At 40.6% G+C, this 23265-nt stretch overlaps 2 protein-coding genes across 6 annotated transcripts in view; one reads left to right on the top strand and one right to left on the bottom strand.

Annotated features, from left to right (window-relative positions):
- The window catches only part of RAP1GDS1 (Rap1 GTPase-GDP dissociation stimulator 1), a 90071-nt gene extending 75259 nt beyond the window's left edge, over nt 1–14812 (top strand). For all 5 annotated transcript variants that reach the window (XM_040064279.1, XM_040064277.1, XM_040064276.1 and 2 more), the window contains 8 exons: nt 1911–2054; nt 2318–2449; nt 2851–2985; nt 4521–4646; nt 5595–5734; nt 8590–8716; nt 9993–10121; nt 14145–14812. In XM_040064279.1, the coding sequence (XP_039920213.1) occupies nt 1911–2054; nt 2318–2449; nt 2851–2985; nt 4521–4646; nt 5595–5734; nt 8590–8716; nt 9993–10121; nt 14145–14272 (1061 nt within the window). In that variant the 3' untranslated portion in view covers nt 14273–14812. The remainder of the gene's footprint in view (nt 1–1910; nt 2055–2317; nt 2450–2850; nt 2986–4520; nt 4647–5594; nt 5735–8589; nt 8717–9992; nt 10122–14144) is intronic.
- A 3141-nt stretch (nt 14813–17953) lies between these two features.
- The window catches only part of TSPAN5 (tetraspanin 5), an 82849-nt gene continuing 77537 nt past the window's right edge, over nt 17954–23265 (bottom strand). Inside the window, exon 8 of the mRNA XM_040064459.1 lies at nt 17954–23189. Coding sequence (XP_039920393.1) covers nt 23124–23189 — 66 coding nt within the window. The 3' untranslated portion in view covers nt 17954–23123. The remainder of the gene's footprint in view (nt 23190–23265) is intronic.

Here is a 23265-nt window from a genome sequence, read left to right as displayed (position 1 = left end):
AGGTGGCTTGAACAAAGTTTCATCTGCCCTTAGTCAAAATACGTGAGTTAACAGGTGGAGCTGTACTGATATGGGAAGCAGTTCTGGGTAGGAAAGACATCACAGTATTTGATGGCTCTCTAACCTCAGCATTGAAGGTGTTTTAGCCACCTCAGAATTAAAGCTTTTTTTAATTGAACAGATTGTTAGACAGAACTGCACACTCAAATTTACGTTTCATTCTGCTTTGTTGTGCATACACACTGTGTGTGTCTGCCTGTTTTACAAAGTATAAGTCAGGATAAACTTTCATTTCAATTTAAAAAGTTATTCTGACATTTATTTTAAATGGCATGGAAAATTAATTCCTTTTTTCAGTTCTAAAAATACACTTTTTTCAAAATATTTAATTTATTATATAATAATATACAGTTTGCACTAAGATAATTCCATCCTCAGAGACTGGCACAAAATAGGATTTAACTTTTTGTGTATTTGACATATATCAGTTCAAATGCCTAATTTTTCTTAGAGTATGTTTTTTAGTTGCAATAAGATTTGAGAAATTCACTGCTGCTGACCCTAATTCAGATGCTCAGATGTTGAGAGGTAGTCAGAAAAACATTTCCACTGTGAATTCAAGGCATACTTAACTGAGTTCACTTTGACTGTAGATAATGACCAATAGGTCAGAAGGTAAAAACACCTCAATGAACTATTTGCAGAGTCTGGATTTTGGTGGTTTGGGTGTTTCAAGGTTTTTTTCTAATTTACTTGTTGATTAAGCATGCTGGTGTAGCAATTTCAATTTCAAATCACAGAACATCAGTGATTTGAACCCAGTATTCTATAGCTAAGGGAATTCTCTATTTTTAAAGCACCTCAGTGCAAAAGTGCCTATTAAAAAAAAAAAAACAAAAACAAACAACTAGAAGTTTGGCATTTCCTTACAAAGTTCATGAAGAGGTTAGCCATTTTTAGAAGAATAATGAATTTCACTGAGGTAAAAAGCCTACTGACACCAGGAAACAGACACATCCTTCACCAGAGGTAGAACACACTTCCTCTCCCAAGTGTGGCTTGTAAACTGCATGAAAAAAATATTTCATAAAGTCTTGGCCTAAAAATATTTTAACTTGGGTTAAACACCTTTTTGTTAAAATGCCATTTCATGTGGTAAACTGAAAGAAATCCACTTCTTTTGCACACTTCTGCAGAGCTTTGAGACTATTTTTCAAAATCAGCATGCAAAAACTACCAGAATCACTTCCATGTATGAAAAGACCTAACATAGCATAAGATAGCCTGCCATTCCCTCTTAACAGAAAGGTGGTTTAGGCATGTAAAGGAGATTTCAAGGGAAATATTTGTTAAATATTTTGTTATTTAGAAACAAGAGAAAAAATATTGTTCCCTGAAAAAAAAAATTATTACCTTCTCAAGCCTTGTTTTGAATAACAACCGAAAAATGAGCTTGCCTCATCAGTTTCCAGAACAAACTTCACTGCCAACCCAAGCTTTTGGATTTGGCCTCTCTGCACTCCTCCTGCAGCCCTTTCAAGAAATGGCAGCTATGCTGTCTGTCTCTGGAAAGCGTGAACACAGCACAGTCCTTGTGAGTCTGCTGTGCCATGACTCAGGTGCCAGAAGTTTTCTGTAGAGAAATATTCTCACTTTCAGAAGTGAAGAGCTCCATACCCCTTCAGCTTATGACTGTGCTCTAAAGGCAGTCCAGAGCCAGGGAGAATATTATACATGAATAATAACAGAAGTTGGCCATAAGAATTTCAAATAAAGAAGCTGCAGTTTTATGTACACAAGTTGTCAACGCAAACACTGACATCACTGTTTCTTACAGTCCATCCTGCATGTGTATGATAGATACATTTAAAATCCTGATTCTGACTCTTATTATCCGTGCTATTTTCCAGATGTCATTAAACTGCAGCTGGTTGAAGCAGGTTTGGTGGAGTGCTTACTTGAGATCGTCCAGAAGACTGTGGACAGTGACAAAGAGGATGATATTGCAGAGCTTAAAACAGCTTCTGATCTTATGGTTCTCTTATTGCTTGGAGGTAAGTATGGGCTGTCACTATGCTCTGCAAAGCAACCACAGGTACTTATAATGCTGTTTGGCTGCTGCATTTCACTATTTATTAGTTTTCTAAATAACTGAGATGACCTGCTACCCACCAGGCAAATGTTTAACAGGTCAGATTTTGTCCCTCATTGCGGGACTGCATTAATTGTAGTGGAACCAGCAGAGCTTCACAAATATAAAGAGAAGTTTCCCTAACAAACATTTTGCCTTGCTGACTCTCTGTGCTTTTTACCCCAGATGAATCCATGCAAAAGTTATTTGAAGGAGGAAAAGGCAGTGTGTTCCAAAGAGTACTTTCATGGATTCCTTCCAATAGTCATCAGCTACAGCTTGCAGGAGCACTGGCTATTGCAAATTTTGCCAGAAATGGTAAGAACATGCCATAATAGCTTATGTAAATTTATGTATGCCCCTCTATCATGCTCTGTCTGTACAGCTACAAACAGGAACTGTGTTGCAGTAAAGCTGCTGTTGAGTTACACAGCAACATCACTAGTTTTAAACTTTACAATCCTCAAAAGCATTAAGCCTACTTTAAAAAATAATGTTCTGCATTTGTAGAGAGGTATAGGGGATTTCTGCCTTCTTCAGTATTTCTTCTATCACTCTTTAAGTTTGTCTTAAGCACTGCAATTTTCACAGATGGTGGTGGTCAGATTCTCAACAATGAAATCTAAAAAGGAGCAAGAAAATAACCATTCTGTTCTTAGGAAGCTATTGTAAAAATCTCAGTAATAATCTTCCCAAGTGACTTGTTACATCTCGCACAGACGGAAACTGCATCCATATGGTGGATAATGGCATAGTTCAAAAGCTGATGGATCTGCTAGACAGACATGTGGAGGATGGAAATGTAACTGTGCAGCACGCTGCACTGAGTGCTCTCAGAAACCTGGCTATTCCTGGTAAGCCTCTCTTTGCATTGCTAACTACGCAAAGGTGAAGTTCTGTTCTCCCACTGTACCCCCCAGGGAATGTGGGTGGTAGCACTGACTGACGGTCCTAGAGGCAGGTCAGACTGCTGCTTTTCATTCTGGCCCATCACTGCTTTTGTGTCTGTTGCACAGCGGTTGGGACAAGCAGTTCTGAATACATCACAGGCACAGTGACTGACCCTTGCCACTTTGATCCCACAGTGTCCCCTCAGCAAAGAAAGGACAGCCTTGTAATTGGCGAGGAGCTGAGGAGGCTTTGAATATGATTTCCCAACCCTTTTTGTCCAGAGCGTTGCATTATTTCTCTTTTTGCTTGCTTCATTTGCAACCTGTCTCACAGCTGAGGGTCCCCAGTGCCCATTTAGTTAAAGCACTGCAGCTTACTTAAGACTTTGAAAATTGCCAAATTAGAGCTGGAGGTAGAGTGACAGAATAGCTAGCCTATTGCAATTAGTTACTGTTTACTGGCAGTAAGCTGAATGCTAATTTTGTCATTTTTAGTAACTTAATTTGTATGAGTTTTGGTTAGCCAAGTATAAAGGTAGAGCACACGCACGAAACAACAAAGCAAATCTGTAACACTTGTGTACGGTTTCTTGTGCCAAGCCAAAAATAAGTCTTTCACCCATTTAACCTTATTTTTCTGGTTTTGGTTTTGACAAATCATAACTTCTAGAAATGATTATAAAAGAATTATAAATCCACTGAGGTTTAGCAGTATTCCATTTGCTTACCTTTCTCAGGTGAGTCATTCTTTTTGCCTCCACCAGTCACCTTCCCTGTAGCCTGTGCTGAAGGGTGTCTGCCAGAGACCCACATAACCATTCCTGGACATTGTTAGAAAGAAATGAGCAAGTAACAACTGACCTCAGTGATGAGCTCTATGTTAAAACACTACTTCAAATATCTAATAAGTATTTTTTTCCAAGTATGCTACTGGGCAAGGTTTACACCTTAAAAGCATTTCAGAGAGCTCTGTGAATGGGGAGAACATGGACTAGTGGAAGAGATGAAAGAGAGGTTGGAGAGGGGAAGGAGGCAAGTAAAGACAACAGACTCCAGACATGTCAGGCCAGTGTTTGTATGAAGTATTAGAACTGCTAATTAAATGCTTTAATTCCTTTGCCTATGAGAAATAGAAAAGTGTGGTTGGGACTCAGAGAAGTTTCCTCCTATTTGGGGGCAAGTTTTAGCCTGGGCTTCTGCCTGGTGCATTTTGTGGAAGATGCCTTTCCTAGACCAAAGGGAGGAGTCTACCCCTTAGGCAGTGCTCAAGCTGAACACTGAAAGTTAGATGTGCATACTAGCAAAAAAAGCACTTATCTTCACAGGAACCGTGACATTTTTCTACAACACAGTATAACCAGAGCATATTGTTCCTGAAGTCTGTGCTCACAATCTCTTTTTCAAACCACGTCTGAAAATTTCCTTCAGGACCAGCTCTGACATAAACTGCATCTGCCAGAAATGTTTTTGAGATCAATCCCTGTTCTTTATTCATGCAGTTGTAAATAAGGCTAAGATGCTATCAGCCGGCGTTGCAGAAGCTGTATTGAAATTTCTCAGATCGGAGATGCCCCCCGTTCAGTTCAAGCTGCTGGGAACATTAAGAATGTTAATAGATGCACAAGGTAAAAATAAACTGTTTTCTATGTATAAAGTGATTGGTTCAGTCTGTGATACGCTGCCAAGATTCTTAAAAGAGAGAAGCAGAGTTTTTCTAAATTTCATTCCTGAAGTCATGGAATAAATCTAATATATATGCAAAAGGTTGATTTTTTTTTTTTTCCAGAACTCCTAAACTGACTACCAAATTGGTGTCAAATGCTTATTTACTTTTGAACTTCTTTACGCTGTCACATTACAAGTGTGTATTGAGGTGTGAATGTTTTGAGCTACCACTCCTATATTGCTGTTCACTTACTGTATTCCCTGGCTGTACCTCAGTCCTTAATCTATTAATTGATAGACTGCAATTCCAAAAAGAAAAAGCACCTTTTATTTACCAACTTGTTCCAGGATGCGGATTTATAAAATCAAAAGTCTGTTAAAAACCAGAAATAGTTCATGAGGTCAATTAGCTGTATATTTCTTTTGGACTCAGTCCTACAGATTTTTTCAAAACACCCATTCTAGTTCTAGCAAAGCTATTGGATGTGAAATAGAAATTTTATGAAGAAACGTGACTTAGTCTATCAAACCTGATCTAACTGACCACAGTGCTCCCTTCTGGCAGCAGTCCCTCCCGGTTTTTAATGCTTGAGCTGGCTCACAGCTCAGCTGGGGGTGTGATACCACCTGTATTCTCCCTGCTCGTAATCAGTGCACAAGCTTCATTAACTGGGCTGATAAGTTGTTTCAAAAACTGGATTATGAATGTTTTTCTGGATTTTTTTTTTTTTTTTCATTTTGACTGATTTGACTTGCTTCAATGCAACCTAGACTTTTCCCATTGGTAGTGCAAGCTAGTGAAGTTCTTCTAACTCCTCCAAGTTAGTAACTTTCAGCTTGTTTTTCTAGCACTTGCTTAAAAAAAGTGACCACCTTTTTGTTGTGTTGTTGGCTCCGGCATCATGTAGCAGAAGCAGCTGAACAGCTGGGCAAAAACGTAAAACTGGTGGAACGATTGGTGGAGTGGTGTGAAGCCAAGGATCACGCAGGTGTGATGGGAGAGTCCAACAGACTACTTTCTGCCCTTATACGACACAGCAAATCAAAAGTAAGTTAGTGGAAAAGAAGGTCAACTTGTCAGAACCAAGAGTTACCTGTGCACTTGCTATTGGTAACCAATCCTCTAGCTTGCAATCCTTCCAGCGAGCCAGCTTGGGTATTCATGTGTTACATCTCCTCTGCCCAAGGCTTGACTCATTTTGATTTTTAATGTATCCTGTAGAAGATCAGCATGCTGTATTCTCTATGGTTTAATGATGAATCAGTAAACTCAGTTGTTAGGATCTCGCTATATATTTATATAAAACTGAGACCCAGAAATTGTTTGTCTCCCTATTCCTCATACAGCATATTACAGAGTTTTAAGATTCAGATGGATCATTAGAAATGATAATTTATTCCAAATTCTAACAAAAGCTTGCTTGTATATGGCAAAAGGTATAACATTAGGAAAAATTCATCTGCCCCTCCCATCACCTTCACGTCAATCAAATATCTTTACCTAAGCAGTCCAAGTCCACCATTCTTTTTCAGCTGAGTATTAGACAAAGCAGCCTTATAAAGGACAAGCACGTCTCCTCTGGAGACAGGCTATTTCAGGCTCAGACTTCCTTTAGCATGTTCACTGATACGAGCACAGGCTGCATTACTGAGCTTAAATAGCAAGTGTGATTTGGAGAGCTCAGACTGTAACAGTGACCTCGTCATTAATCCATGGCATTTCTGAAGTGAAAAATATAGTAAGGGCCTGATGTGTACTGAGCATCTCCAAGAACAAATCAACAGGCTTTACAGGGATTTAAATCTTTGCTATTTCTAATATTAGAATAATGTCTAATAACCATTCTCCATTTTATGTTCAGCCTTGAAAACTGATCAGGGTTCATTTTCCTGGTTCTCACTTTTTCTGTCCCCCTCCCCACAGTCCCCAACATACACACATGGAACACCATCACAAACGTGAGATGTAATAAATATTCTCTATGGGACAACAGAATTCAATTCTAAATATGGAAACACTACTGATGACATCAAATAGATATTAAGGGAGAAATTAACAGGAGTATCACAGGTGAATTATTTTTTGTGGGCTGCATGTACTCCCAGAGGAAATTTGACGTGAAGAGGAGGACAGAGCTGAGAGACTGGGTTTTTTAAGCTTTTGCTGCCCTCTAGGTTTGAATATGAGTACAGCTGTATAGTTCTTCACAACATCAGGTTTGAATTTGGCTTTTAATTTTAAATGCTTTGGGGTAATATTTACAAAGGCAACAGTCAGTTTTAGTCATTTAAAATACCTGGAGTTGGTACCTGTGATTTCAGCCACACTAGCACCACACCTGTCGCCTATTCGGTACTGCCTTTTAAAGGGTGATGTTCACCTACAGTATAAAAAATTAGGATGTCAAAGATGCTGATTGGTTCGTAAGACATCTAAGTCAAAATTCCACAACAATTCAAAGAGAACTTAGCAGTTCCCAGATTGCCTGTCCGAAAACTACTTTGGAGTTCCAGCAGAAAATCACAAATAATAAAATACATAATTTCAAGTACAGAAAAATATAAAAATACTTAAATGCTTGCATATCCTATGTCATTTAGGAAGAAAAAAAAGGTTTTAAATCTGATATTCTTGGGTCATTAGGCTCTAATTTGGGCTGCTAGTACCTTCAGTATGATTATCTAAAAATATTTTAGTTTTCAAGGATTATGATTATATTGTGTCAGTTTCCTTGCATAAACAACACCACTGCAAAGCCCATGCAAGGACTGAATAAAGAATTCATTCTCAACATATGTGTCAGTTTATCGGTTTTGGCTTGTGGCTAGTGTAAGAAAGGGGGATGTGTTTTAAATAGGAATTTAAGATATTGATGAAAAATTTAAATCATATTCTTGTTTCAAGAAATAAATGCTACTTCAAACCTTTGTGCACTCACAGGACATATAAAAAGTAATGAAACCCAATCCATATTTCCTCAGTTTCTTTTCAGCATGCCAAGTTATCCGATTTTTCAGGCAAACATATTGCAAGTATTTTTGGGATATAAGATAGTGAAAACATGAGGTGCACAACCACTTTTGAAATTTTAACTAACAAATACCTGTAGAGACCAGAAAACTTTATCTCTTGTCACGTAAGTTGGATCAAATTTTGGACTTGAAAACAGAATCCCAGCTGCGTATTTTTGGTCTGCTCTCAACACATTTAACGCAGTTAAATGACATTTAAAGTTCCTAGATACTGGGCAGCAGTGCTGTACAACAGTTCATGTTAACAGCTGGCTTTAGAACACAAACCAACATATTGGTGTCCCATACCTACCTTTTCCTTACCTGCTTTGTATTTGAAGAAAAATTCTGTAATAAGAGACCACTGCTCATTTTTCTGTCCATGTCTAAACAGCTTTTCAAGTATTCCATTTCTGTTCCATAGTAAGGTATAATATTTGTGATCTCACCTCTCTAAATACTTTGAAGAAACTCTGAAAATATGTGGAGATGAAGTGCTTGATAACTTTATTATAACTATATTTGTGGGTTTCCTTACCCTAAGTATAAAATTTGTTGGATACTTTGAACCCCTAATTATTTGATGATTGATGGCACAGCATGAAAACTTGAGTTACATGGTATAACCTGGAGAAGAGTTTATTATGTGTATCTTAACTTAGTTATGGGGTTACCTGCCTTGGTTTAACACCCTGTACCTTACAATTGCAGAGCAGTAACAGATAATAAGTAGGCCTGCACGTGTGTACATTGATGTATGAAGTGATTCTAGGTGCATAAAGCAAACGAGTACCCTTACCCAAAGATAACACAACTTCCCTGACAATTCCCTTATTTCATACAGTTTGTATGCAATGCAGAATTTTTTCATCTTTGCGTTATTTATTTTAGGATGTAATTAGGACCATTGTACAGAGCGGTGGCATCAAGCATTTAGTAACCATGGCGACCAGCGAACACGTAATTATGCAAAACGAAGCTCTCGTTGCACTGGCATTGATAGCGGCTCTAGAGTTAGGTGAGTATCCCAGCAGTTCACTCCACCTGCTTCCCTTCCAGTCTGTGCCCAAGAGAGGCCATAGAGGGAGAATGCAACGTACAATAGCCTCCTCCTTCCACTCGCCTTTCAATATTTCCATGGTGGCTCGTGCAGACGCAGGCAAGCCATCACATTATGCAGGAAACTGGAGAGTGCCGCTTATACGGGATCTGCTCCATCATTCTGGTAGCTGGTGGTGTGATCTAGAAAGGCCCTCCAGCTTAACCTTCAGATTTGGGGTAAAACCCAGAAAGCAAACATACCTTAGACTAGAGACTGTATGACCTGACCCCATTCCTACACAGGAATGTTAATCCACTTTTGAGAGAGCTTATCAAAGTGAAGCGTCCACTTACCTAATAAGCAAGAACTAGAGAATACACGGAGGTGGTTAATGCCACTAAGATGTCTTCATTAAATTACCCAGAAATAAGTGCAAGAATTGCCACATGAAGGAAGACATGATTACCTGTGTTTGTAGTACCTCAGCTTTTCTAACAGGAAAGTACATGCTCAACAGAGGTTTTGTTTATCCTATTTGCTTACTTACTAACTAAGGAACTAAACAAACAACCTTACATATTTTTGTTCTTGATTTCATCTCTTGCCATTGTGTACTACAGGAATGATCTGTTCAACTTTCTAATCACTGCCAATACATCAAGGAATCGTTTTAAATAAAAGGAAAGATGTTCCTATTCACATCAATCATCTCTTTGTCTTGTCTTCAGGCATTTAAAGGTTGAACCCAAATTCAATTCATGTATCTCAGAAAGCGACAGAGGCAGTAATTTAAGTGGAGATCTTGAAAAGTGTTCCACAGGCTTTATAATGGACCCTGAGCATCCTCTGCCATGGAATCAAGAACTACACAATCTATATTTACTCAGACAGAATTTCCAAAAGCAAGTTCAGGCAAGAAAATCTTGAAAGCTGAAATATTCCAGGTGTTGGCCTAAATGGCTAGAAAGCCTCACAGCTTTTCAATCAGCTTACTCCACATTAAGACTGGATTTCATCATTAAACTCTGTGACTGTCCTTTCAAGCAGTTAGACAACTTCACATTTTGATAGCAAGAGCTGTGATTCTTGTCATCATACCATCAAATATGTGCTCAAGTTTTATACCAGTGAGTTATGTACCACAACCTCACTTCCACTCTGGTGAGAGATCATGTTTCAATAAAAGGATAACACATGGAAGCGTCAAAGCAAGTGGCACTTCCAGGCTTATAAATTTTCACTTGTATTTCAGTCACTGCTGAAAAGGATCTTGAAAATGCTCAGCTTGTTCAGATTCTACACAGACTGCTCTCAGATGACAGGAGTGCTCCAGAAATAAAATATAACTCCATGGTGCTGATCTGTGCTCTTATAGGATCTGGTGAGTATTCAGGAGAGGCTGCTAGCCAAGATTTATGTATGCAATATAGTTCTTTCTACAGCTGAACACAGAGCATGTGCAAACACTGTGACTGGTTCTCTCTTCACAATGGGTATTGACACAAAGGTTCAATTTACTGTGACTTTATAGGGCCTACCTATAGTGCCAAGGATGAAGCTGTTAAGTCAGTTTTGGATATTAACTGCAGAAACTTGACCCTGGCTTCTGCAGGATGCAGCTAGCTCAAACTTTGACAGGAAAGAAACAAAGAGCATTTAAAACTGTACAATATCAAGCTGTCTTTGAAAATACACAGATCACTAACTTAATTTTCATTTCTAGCTGCAAGTTCCCTGTAATTGGTGTGCGATGGTGCTTTAGGATCCTTAAATTTGTCACTAGGAGGACTCCTTCCCTCAACAGCCCTTTCGTGCTCAGCCTAGCAGGCACAACACTAACACACATCAGTGCTGGACACTGTAAACTCTCACCTCTTTGAGCTTGCCCTCTGCTAAAGGTCAGGTTGTTTGAGCAGGTTGTGGTTTGATATGGCAACTTCCCACCTGTGTGTGGGCAAACAGTTAAACCACGAAACAAAAAAGAGCAAGGTGTCATGAGGAGATTATATTCAAGGTTTCAAGAAGTTGCTACATTTCTTTCATTCAGTTCTCTAAGTAATATTGAATCTGTGGAGGGACAAAAAATTCCATTCCATAAAGGTTTAGATATTTACAGACAACTAAGGTGACAAAGAACTGGAATAATTACAGAAGGGTAGAAAGTCAGAGCCTGTCTGCACAATTTGCCAAGTGTGAAACATATGAAGGTTCTCAAGGGACTAGTTTACAGCAATTCAATTAATAGATTAAAAATTACCACAGTTAAATGTGTGCTCTGTAAACAAAGATGATTTTTTACTTAAACAGAATTCACCATGCCTACTGCAAGTATCATTTTGGAGACCTGTACAGCCACGCAAGTGAATATTATATTCCTGCCATCTTACACAAACACTCGGTTACAGAATGTACACATCTCAACGTGCAAAGATTGTGCTCAAAATTTCCTAACAAGCTCTAAGTCAGCACTCATTTTAATGCTAAGACACATAAACTCAGTTGTTACTCACAACCTTCTTGAGCCATTTCATGCTTTGGACTATCCATGCATTTTAGAGCAGAAGCCTTTTGCCGAAGGTTCACGGTCAGCCTCACTGTCTTGATCTTTATTGCCATTGCTTCCAACTAAAATAATCATCTTCAGAAAATCTGCCTGACAGTTGCATTTTCCCTTTCCTGAATCTTGTCACCTGCAAGACTGACAGAGTTATTTGAAGTCAAATACCTGTCTCTTGTCCGCCAGAGTACAGACCAGGGGTATCTTAGGGGGTATTTTAGGGTTATCCGAGTGGCAGAGTGCAGTCTGCCACCGCACAGTAAGCTGTGCCTAGGCATAAGGCTCCTTACCCTGCTGCCAGAGAACGGACAGCAGCACATCACTGCATTATGCAGCTGTGAAGTAAGGCCCAGCATTTGACTGACCCAGTGTTGTGCCCTGCTTCATGATGGACACACCTGTATAAGATCCGTAAGGACACAGGAATAACAACAGAGCAACTTTTAAGCTGGGGAGGTTACTGTTTTAACCAAGGAGAGGACGATCAAGGGGCTGATTGGCCTTTACATGTTCTTTACATTGCCCTTTACATGGGAAAATACTACAGCACGCCTCTTACAGCTCTGTTGCCTCTAAACAGTTTTCATTACTGTCCCCACATTGTGAACCATGTTTCCTTATTCTACTGTGAACAGACCTGTGCAGTTATTTTTAACGTAACTGACCCCAGTATATTTCAGTAAAGACGAGAAGCAGTTCCACTGGTTTAATTAATGGCTTCATTTAATTCTCCAGTGACTACTGTTACTGTGCTTTGTTATGGGGTATCTGGCATCACATTTAACTTGATGCTACTATTCTGTGTGTTCACAGAATCACAGAATGGGTCAAGTTGGAAGGGACCACAGTGGTCCAACCTCCCTGCTCAAGCAGAGCCATCCTAGAGCACATGGCACAGGATTGCATCCAGAAAGTTCCAGTGAGGGAGACTCCAGAACCTCTCTGGGCAATCTGTTCCAGTGCTCAGTCACCCGCACAGTGAACCAGCTCTTCCTCATGTTCAGGTGGAACTTCCTGTGCATCGGTTTCTGCCCATTGCCTCGTGTCCTAGTGGCTGGTGTCACTGAGCAGAGCCTGGCTCTGTCCTCTTCACAGCCTCCCTTCATATACTCACAGACACTGATGAAGTTTCCTTCTCTGTCATCTCTTCTCAAGGCTAAACAGGCCCAGCTCCCTCAGCCTTTCCTTCTGAGAGATGTTCCAGTCCCTTAATCATCTTTGCTGCCCTCCACTGGATGCACTCCAGAAGCTTCATGTCTCTCTTGTACTTAGGAGCCCAGAACTGAACAAAAGCACTCCAAATATTGCTTTATCAGGACTGAGCACAGGGTCCCTTGACCTGCTGTCCATGGTCTTCCTAATGCACCCCAGGATGCCAATGGCCTTCTTGGCTACAAGGACACACTGCTGGCTCATGGGCAGCTTTTCGTCTACCAGGACACCCGGGTCATTCTCCACAGAGCAGATTTCCCCAGATCAGCCCCCAGCTTGTGCTGGTGCCTGGAGTTATTCTTCCCCAGGTGAAGAACTCTGCATTTGTCTTTGTTGAACTTCAGATGGTGTTAAGCAGTTAACATATACCTATTTTTATGTGATTTTTTTTTCATCTGGAAGTTCCTCTTGCAACTGAGTGAATGGATAGGGAAAGAAAAATGAGGACAATGGAAAATGCAAGGAATCTTCCAAAGCAGAGCATTCTTAGCTAGCACAGTCTTCTGTAGGCAAGAGTCTCCATGAAACTGGATGTTACCAGCCATGGTAAAGCACAGTGAAATGCCTGGAGAAAGCAGGAATTGCATACATAGCATAAACACCCCAACAGTTTCACTGACATCAGTCTGTACATACACGTTCCCAGGTGCACAGCAGCATGAGAGGTTCCAGCTCTTACATGGTAGGGGTTAGCTGCATAAGAACTAAAAACACGTGAACAACAAAGTAGGTAGGGAAGGGAACAAATGCCAAAGCTTGCTTTAAAAAAAAAGTAAATAGCATAGCATAAAGCATAGCTATCTGAAACAGGTGGTTGGGTTTTCTCCTGGGAAATTCATAGATTAGGCCCCCAGCAACATGTGGAAAGCAAAATTACACGTATTTGTTGCTGATTGGGATTTCACTAGAGAGGCATGAAACAAAACCAACCATTTTAGATCAAAACTGTGAGATGTACAGGGCTTTGAGAAAACTCATCAAATTTCTTACAAAATTGCACAATTTTATGAGTTGCTCCCAACCTCAATTAATACAAAAAGCAAGTAACATGCAATCCAGGATCAGAATCATCAGACAGTGTCTGCTAGTTTTGAGCAGAACATAAACACTGCATCCCTATGCACAGCACTGTGCCATGCTCTGTGTGTTGTGTTTGCATTAACTTCAAAGCTGAGCTGTAAAGGGACAGCAGTGACCAGGTGGTAACACATCCATTAAGGACCCATCTCACACCCCCACACAACCAGTAAGAGCTGACACACACAAGTTATGCAGTGAGCCTGTCACAGCCAGCTCACTTGGTCAGGCTAGTTTAAAGAATAACCAAAGAAATGTTCTCACTAAAAATACTTCCTAAGCATGTGTTCCGGAAGGCAATTCAGGTGGATATTCTTAACTGCTATGCAGCAGGTTCATCATTCATCATTACCTGAAATCCATGGAGTCTGTGTGTACTAGAGGCCCTGAAAAATTGTCTCTCCATGCTCAAAGGCAATTCAAAAAAGTAAACAATAACCAGGTTATGCGTACTCACAGCTGCGTGCTTCTGTGCACAGGGTTTAGTAGAAAGGTTTCTCACAGTTTTCTTCTGCCTGTCTCATAAAGCACTGTTTCTTTTGATATTTCCTTTTCCAGAACCTCTTCAAAAGGAAGTGCAGAGCATGGCGTTTCTAGAAGTCATATCAAAACTCCGGAGCCATGAGAACAAAACTGTAGCCCAGCAGGCCTCGCTAACAGAGCAGAGACTTGCTGTAGAAAGCTGAGGAAGGTCTTGTTTCCAGTGCATCCCATCACAGATTTCACCTTTGTCCTCCGTCCTGCTGCCGCTCCTGCTATGTTTTCCACTGTATCACTTGTGCATGCGTGTAACGTTCCCACACAAATTGATGAACTGCTGTAGGTACCCATCCAAAGAGGTTTCTACAAATTCATAGGTGGTGTTAACATGAACCTGTCTCCACCCGTAACTGTTCTACTCGTATCCTTGTTGCTTGGGCCACATAGTAGAATGTGCATGTTGTAGTCCTATGATGATGTAGAAGTGGTACTACACAACTGACTCTTTCCTCATGCCCCTTAACTGCATAAAAATGTACTACTAAATTAGGGACAATACAAGATGCAGCAAGTCCAGACTAGTGTGCTGACTATAGGATTAAGAAGTAAATCTAGCTCAATTTTTGGTGCTTTGGAGATTCAGGTTTGAATGCAATGTACTGCTGCTCATTCACTGGTCTTGCCTATTAATGTCAAACTCGTGGTACCTAGAGGTAACAAATAAAAATTTCAGTGCTCTCACTTTACCCTGTAGTTTGTCCTTTTTTCTAATCCCACGCAGAAGCCGTGACTGCATCACCATGCACTGGTGAGTTCTTTTGTTCTGGCTCTGGCCCGACGCAATCACTGCCTTTCGGCTGAGCAGATACAAAGGAAGCTGTTCCAACCACTTTCACTGTGTGTGCTCACACAGAGGCACTGTGTGGCGTAACAATCATGCATTTTAGCAGCAATGCATGATACAATCCTTATCCTATAAAGCCATGTGCTTCTGAGTGCTCCTGGGCTTGCTTGGGATTGCTTCTTGGTTTACTGGGGGGCTTTTATAGATGGATTTTTAAAGGAGTATCTTGCAGCACCCGTTCAACAGAAGCCCATCGAGTAAGAAATGGAAGATGCAAGAGACCTCCTTTTTCTCCTTTCCTAGGTAAGGGAGATGGAAAACTGCCAGTGTGAGCATCTTATCTCACAACTGCTCTTTTGTAGGTCTATAACATGCCAGTGAGCAAACCAGCAGACAGCACTTTGGCAAAGCAAGGAGCCAATTGGGATAGCAGTTTCCAAAAAGCCAGCAGATGTTATTTTGGACTGTGTGATACCATTGCCTAGTTTGATCAAGCCCACTATGCATGAAGGTCATAAGATGTGTAATATTTTAAAGTGAATTCAGCATGCCCAGAAGTGAAGTGCCAGCCTCAGCAGTTTCAAGTTCCTTTTCTTACCAGCAGAGGCAGCAAACCCAAAGTCCAAGCACCTATGAGATCCCACGCCAGGTAACTGCAAACCACTGCTTTTGACCATCACAAATTAACTCCCCAGCTCCATGAGACCACTGCCTATCCCTCAGACACTGCGATGGGAAGATGCCAGTCATGAGGGTAAAGGGATTGTTAACACAAGCTAGGTATGAAAAGAAACTTGCCTTCAATAGTCACCGTAAGCACTCAGATTGTACCAAAACACAGCAGGAGGTCTTACACTGCAGAGATTCCACAGCCATTTAACCCAGTGCCAGAAACATGCAGAAAAATACTCCAACTGCACAACAGCAAAAAAAAAAAACCCAAGACAACCAAACACACATTCAAAAAGGCATTTGCTAGTACTAGTGCAATAAAGCCACTGACAGAGTGCCAAGCTGTCAACATAGACCACGACCTCATGACACCAGGCTCCAAATAACCCAGAACCTCTGCACTTTTGATGAACATAACCAGCATATTTACAATCACAGCTCACAGGCTCTCACAAACCCAAGTTTTCTCAGGCACAGAAGCTCTTTCTATTGACTTAACCAGAACCCAAAATAATATTTGAAAGGCCAGTTATCAACAACCTGCCTGGTTCTAGAAAGAGACTATTCCTTTTGACATTGGTATAAACTGCAAGTGCTCACACAAACTGGTTGTGACGTTGACAGAATTCCCATTTCGTTGTCTAACCAGAGCTGTGGTAAAGCATTAGCTCTATTCTCATTACCAAGTGTTTATCAGGAATACCAGTCACAGCAAGCATAAACACAGGCCAGTGGGGATACCCTACTTCATACAGTTTCCCTGGATGGAATATCAAATGACTTCCATTCCTAGATAAAATCTGTGCTGAGCCTAGGAACGAAAGCCCACATAAGGGCATAGATGGGTGTATGTCACAGTAGTAGGAGGTAATTGAAGAGAATATTGAAGAGCCACACAAATGCTGTGCTGTCCTGAGGCATGCTGCAGCCTGCAGGCCACCTCTGTGTAGTTGGTAAATCATTTATCTTCTGAGCACCTTTAAAAACAAATGGGATTTAAGGACGTTACTATCACATGCATTTCACTACTTACTGGACTGAAGTCAAGCAAAGTGAAACTGCTGACAGTAATTCCAATTAGATGTTTACTACCTAGATTACATCTAAGCAAAGCTTGACATCTGCTGCTCAGACTATTTCCGTGATGGCAATGCCAGACATGGGGGCCTTATCTTTGTTTTAGCACCACCATGATCCCTACAGCCACACCACAGGGAAGGCAGCACCTCCCTCGAGTGTCACACTCATCAGCACCTCTATGGACCTTGCAAGGCCCAGCATCTCACTGTCAGGAAGGTGAACACATCCATGTGTTTTAACATTTCAGTGTCCTTATTACAGGGAGAAGCTTCACTGTGGGTAAGGCACAAACCCCAACAGGACTGGCCTTGCATCCAGAGCACCCATGGGAAAAGGTCACTTGTTTCAAAATGGTAACTAGCCTCAGCTTCAAGAATCAGTGTACAAGTCCGTTAGGAGTTTGACAGATGGTAGGTAGCCACTCCTGGTCTCCCTCTCCATCATGAAAACACTAATCTAGGTCTGCCACATCTATTAGGCAATGCTCTTGGCTTTTCTTCTATTTTGTTACCTTTTGGTCATTCCTGTGTTTGTGTGTCATCTGTCCCCAGTTTAGATGCTTATTTTGCCAAATCATTTCTTTACCTACAAATAAACATCATACACCTGAAATATGCAAAAGGCATTAGACTTCAACCTGGATACAGACATGCTTTTAAACTGATCACAGTGCCATTTTGTGTACAAAACCTAGAGGTTTCAAAATACTTCTAAAAAGAAGTCTGTTTCCTCCTCTATCCAAAGCAGCACAAGATACCATTACCCACTTTTACCTGCACAATAATGTAGGCTCGTTCTCAATATTTCTGTTTAAGGACATGTTGCACTTATTTAAACTTTTGAAAAGGGAGGTGGGAATTTCATTTGTCTAAGTCATGTAAAGCAGCAACTTCTGAACACATCAGGGTCACTAGAATAATTCTGGGGAGAGCACAGCCACTGCAGCCTGAGGAACATCAGCAACCTGTTGGAAAGAAGCAGAGCATGTTCATTAGGCAGAGACTTCAACAACAGCTGACAGGCAATAAGGGATCTCTTCATGTGGGGACATGTTCTTCATGTCTTAGCTTATTATTCACCTAAGGGCAGCCACTGGTGGCATGAGCATGTTTTGTGATTTAATGAGAACACAGTGTTCTACAACACATATGAGACACGGGGATTTATCTGCCTTGTTTGGTTTGAAAGATAGGAAGTAGGGATCTTTTCCTGGAGGAACTTCCCACGAATGTATCTTTTTCTTGTTAATATTAAGTGCTACATCAAGAGTACATACACATTCACAACATCATATTTCACACAATTTTATTTATAAAATTGTAATTATCTAACAAATTGCATATAAAATGATTTACTTCAAGTAAATACAGAATACTGCACGACTATTAAAACTATTGTATTGTCCATCATAAGTGTATTAAAACATTCCTAAAAAATGCCTCTATTAAAAAAACAAAAACCCAAGAACACAAGTAGCATGACCAAGACCATTTTCAATAGCTTAAAATGAATTACCAGGAAGTTGCATTAACTTCCTAAGTAGACTCCAGTTACATCCATTGAGATCAGCATGTGATACAATACCACAGTCTAATGCTAAAGATGACACGTAATACATTATGCACCTGATCTATGCTTTTCTCCTAGACTGAAGGGAACCAGTCTGAAACCAGAAAACTAAAGCTCAAGTCAAACTCTACTGGGCATGCAGTTCTGTTATAGCAATACTTTCAATCGGTAAGTGTAGTTGGCTTTTACAATCAATTTTACAACTGATAAAAAAGGAACACAAGAGAATACATTCGTATAAAAAGGAATGATACACAAAGGGTAAATATTGACACCTTGCTGTACACCTTCAGATGAACCAGAGAGAAAGATTCAGCTGGAGCTAATCTGGAATATACATAACAGAAATGGGTCTGAGTCACAAACCCACATCCCAATCTCCCCAGAGCTCAAGGTCCATCTTTACTATGTACACAGCGTGAACATGAACACACATTCAGATGGAGCTTTTTATTAACACACTTATATTGCCAAAACACAAAAGACAGCTAGCAGTGCTGCCTCGTGCACGCTAGTAGTACAACACTTCTTCATATACGGCATGTTAAGAGAGACAGATTTTCTTAATTCCTTTTTCCAAGGGGCAAAATTTGGTAGCTAATGGATCAGGGTAGTATTATTTCTTTTGTTTTAGACAGGTTACAGGTATCTGAAAAAGATTAAGAGAAAAAACAAAAATGGGAGGAACTGGAACATTCAGCAGTACTTGACGCCTTTTGAGGTCTAATCTCCTTCCTAAGTATTTGCAGAACTGTTATTTCAATGCACTCAAAAGACATACACACCAAGAAGGGAAACAGAATCAAAAATTGAGACAACAGTTTCTCTCAGAACCAACCCTATTAATCAAGACCAGTTTTAAAAAGGGCATCTCTAAAGTAGTAAAAACACAGATTGACATCCAGGACAGTTCTTATAGCACCATGTTTAGTCCTGCCACAAGGGATGGCAACCTCCCATAACTGGTGGGAGGTGCTGCCACCAACTCCACTTTACAGTCTAATGCTGTTCTAACGCCAAGCAGCAGAGGGAAAAGGCAAGGGAGGCCCTGACACTAACCAGGGCCCAAAGGGCTGGCCAGGGCTTCACGTTCCTCAGGTGCAGCCACCCACCCACTGGGCAGACACGTGAGCACAGGCAGCTGAGGCGCTCCTGCTGCTCCGTCGGGGTGAGGGACAGCCCGGACAACTACTCAGGACTCACCAGCAAATTCTCCTGGTGGACACCTTTCCTCTCCATAATAAACACTTCCAGGGTGAAAAGCAGTCATGTGCAAGAATCATTTAATCTGCATGCTACTATTTACATTTCAAACACTATTTACACACCAGAACTACAATGAGCATCTCTCTCAAAGGGGAGAGAAGAAGGCTTTCGGGACAGAGTATACTTGAGCAAACACCCCCACAGCTTCACACTCTAAGGGGCACAACCAAAATTATGAATTTTAAGCAAAGAGATCCTACTGCTACCAAAATACACACAAAGAGATGAATCAAACGTTTGTCCATTAGGCTATTAAAAAAAAAAAAAAATTTCCAAAGAACAGAAAGGCCTGTGAATACAGAGGGTATTTAAAAAGGAGAGGAGCAAGGAGTGTGATGCCCTCTGGCAGGGCTCAATGGGATATATGAAAATAGCTTTAAAGCCAATGCTGCTGCTGAGCTACCAGAGTCCTCGTTAGCAATGACACTACTCCACAGGAATCACCCAGCAGTTTCCTACTCTGTAAGCCTGACAACAAATTTCTGAACAACTACTGCACATTAAAGAGAACAGAACTGATCCCTGAACTCAAATCTACCCCACCACCACACCAGGCAGGCTAGAAATTGCCATGGAGTCCTAGCACCTACCACATCTTATTGCTTTAGATACTGAGCCCAAGTAGCCAGCAGTTGTGCTTTAGTTGCAGCTCACATGAACTTTGTTCAAAGTTTCCTGGAAGAAAGTTTGCTTGTATTTGGCAGGCTCTGACAATAATACATTGATTTCCAAGGCCTCCCACAAATTTTCCAAACTGGACACCTAAGCTACTGAGTAGCTGTTGATGGGACATTTCTAGGACATCTTACCTGACCTGTAGATAAAAAAATGTGGGATTTAAATGTGTAACATAGACAGCTAATCCTAAACATTCAGTGCATATCCATCAAACAATGCAAAAATGAGTAAATAAGCATCTCGTGGGAACGAGGGAGGGAGAAGGATCAACATCTGCAGCAATTAAGACAAGCTCTAGAAAAGTAAGTTATTTAGTGGTTTTTGTAAGGACAGTCAGTCATTCTGGGATTCAGCAGAAGTGTTGCACATTTGTGTGTAGACGTGCAAGTTGAGAGAACAAGAATTGCTCAGCTTGGAGCATTTACCCTCCTATCAGTCTGACACTGCCAACAGCACAGCCAGCAGACTGGAACTCAGAGAACAGTGTGACAAAACAGAAGGCCAATACAGTACAACTGCAGAGATTCAAGTAGAAGAATGAAGCTATCTTCAGAAGCTCAGAGCAGCAACAGCCGTATATTCAAGATCAGTGGCAACAAGGAATGTTTCTGTATTAGGCTTTTTGTTTTCCCTCCAAACCTAAACCCAGGATCACTATCAATGCTCTTTGGTGGAGGGGTTATTACTTCCTCAACATCACTTCCCTGATTCCTCCCTGCACCATTTTGTCTCAGTGCAGCAACACTGGTGCTGATGATCTGTCTGTCCTGCTAGTATCAGGCAAAATGGTATGTCCCTCTGGGGGAAAACAACGCGTAACTCCTCAAGAGGAGTGGCTAAGAAAAACAAAACGCTGTGCTGAGGTGGAACCAACTTTATTAAGGACAATCAATTATAATTGCTTTGAAAGGCTTTAAAAAATACTGAGTCATGGCTGACCTTTAACAGCAGGTACCAAGGGACATGGAGGCTGCCTGATTCAGAGCCAGTCAGTGGGAGTTAACCAGAAGAGGATGAGGTAATGCTCAAAGATGGGAGGACAACAGGTCCGTCTGAGGCATCTGTGAAGCACTGGTGTGCCCATCACCAGCCTTCAGAGGAGAGAAAAACCATGGCCAACTAAAGCTCAGAAAGGCGAAATGTGCAAGGGTACGTATATTCATTTGTTTAAGAGTCACAGACCAGACCAGAAAGGGCCTTAACAAGCCATCAGATCAGCCTTCTATCTATCCCCCAGAACAGGGAAGCTTTGAAAGCAATGTGTTCCGCTCTTCTACTCCATACACCTCCTGTTTTAGGAAACTCAACTCAGAAAGATGTTACATTCTTACAAAAAGGTGCTACACGCCCTTTGCCACTGTCTGTCCAAAGCAGGGCCACAGCTTTGACGACTGGTATGGAGATACTGAGAAGGGTTTATAAATTTAGCGTGCTTTATGAAAGTGCAATAAGCTACCCAAGCCATGGTCAGGTCTTTAAGTTCACTATTATTAGTGAAGAAGAACAAATCAAAAGTGCTAAGCTGGATGGAGTCTGTTCTAAGTCTTCTTCCACTATTTGTGCTTTTTTCCACATTCTGCTTTCTTGTGTCCAATTCAAAAGGGTATGTCTTAGCTGATCTTAGTAAATGTTTCTATTTTAATACTTTTATTCTGTTGCTGCAAGAAAGCTCTTTGTTACCTTTAGAGCAGGAAAGGGAGACATATCTCCATAGCATGGATTCGTTCACTGGAGGTAAGCATTTACTCTGGCAAAAACTGTTCTCTCCAACTTCCAAGAGAATGGGATATGATCTTTCCATAATCACATGCATTTATCAATAAATAAGTTTGGATTAGACTGTATTAAAACATATGCACATATTTAAAGCACTGGAGTGTCACAGATTCTTATTCCACAGCTCATGCAAGTAAAAAGAATTAAAGAAAATCAAAAGAAAAAAATAAAGACCAAAGACCAAAGCCCCAACTAGGAACAGACCAAAGAAATAAGCTTCACATGAGTATGTCAAAGCATTAATATTAGTGAGATCCCTAAATACATTAGGTTACACTAAATTTCAGAGAAACAAAAGATTTTGCCATATTAGATACATACATTTTGATTTTCTTTAAGTTAATATATAATTCATTCTTTGAATATTATTCTTCACTTAGATCCAACATCCACACTGCTTTCATACATTTATACAGTTATATCCCATCCTTGCCTTAAGAGACTGATATCCAAAGGTATGGCAGCAACCCTTGTTTGTCAAATATAAAACTCCTTTCTCTTCATACAAGGGTGGAGAAGGAAGAAAGATCTTGACAAAATTAAGCAATTCTCCCTTCTGCTGATTCCGATCTCAAAGTACTACAGGGAGATATTTGGAAGCTTGCATAAAAAAAAATTCCCTTGTTTTAAAAACAATTTCTTTTACTGTACAATAGATGCATAGAAAGTTGCTTCCTGCTTCATGGGTTTAGGACTGTAGCTATGTTTAGCTGTGAAAACAAGAAGATTGTTCTTTACAGAGTGGTGAGGAGATAGACCATCTCAGGAATATTTGGCAGCTATCAAAGAGCTCATGACGTGAAGAATAAACAGCATATCCACAGACTACAACAATGCAACTCTGTCTCACTGAACACACCAATCTAAAAAAGTGTCCACTTGTTACTCAAAATCAAGAATACAGTAGAGATTCACGGCTCAACAGCTTTCAAAGTGGTGGTTTAAAAGAAAAAAAATTGTCAGTGAGCAGCAGATTTTCAACAGCCCACTCTTCTCTCCCCCACCCCAAAGAAACACAAGTTCACTGCAATAACAGGAACTTAAACTTGAGACTGCTTGGGAGAGAAGGCTTCCCTGTCACCCATGTCCATACAGCTTGGTGTCGGAGTGACACACTGGAGGTTTCAGAGGTTTCGCTTGTCCAGTGTCTTGTTGTGGTTACTTCAGCAGTTTTACCAGCTGGCTCTGACAGCCTCAATGTCACTAACCAAATTCTGGGCTAAGCATATCCCAAATATCTGGAAAAGACAACAATTTATTCATTTGGAGCATTGGACAGCTCCTTTCACACAGGCAAACTCCTTAGGTTATACA

This window comes from Hirundo rustica, chromosome 5 (genome assembly GCF_015227805.2).
Source record: "Hirundo rustica isolate bHirRus1 chromosome 5, bHirRus1.pri.v3, whole genome shotgun sequence".
Taxonomy (NCBI): Eukaryota; Metazoa; Chordata; class Aves; order Passeriformes; family Hirundinidae; genus Hirundo; species Hirundo rustica.
Note: the sequence above shows the minus strand (reverse complement) of the source record. Positions and strands in the feature narration are given on the sequence as shown.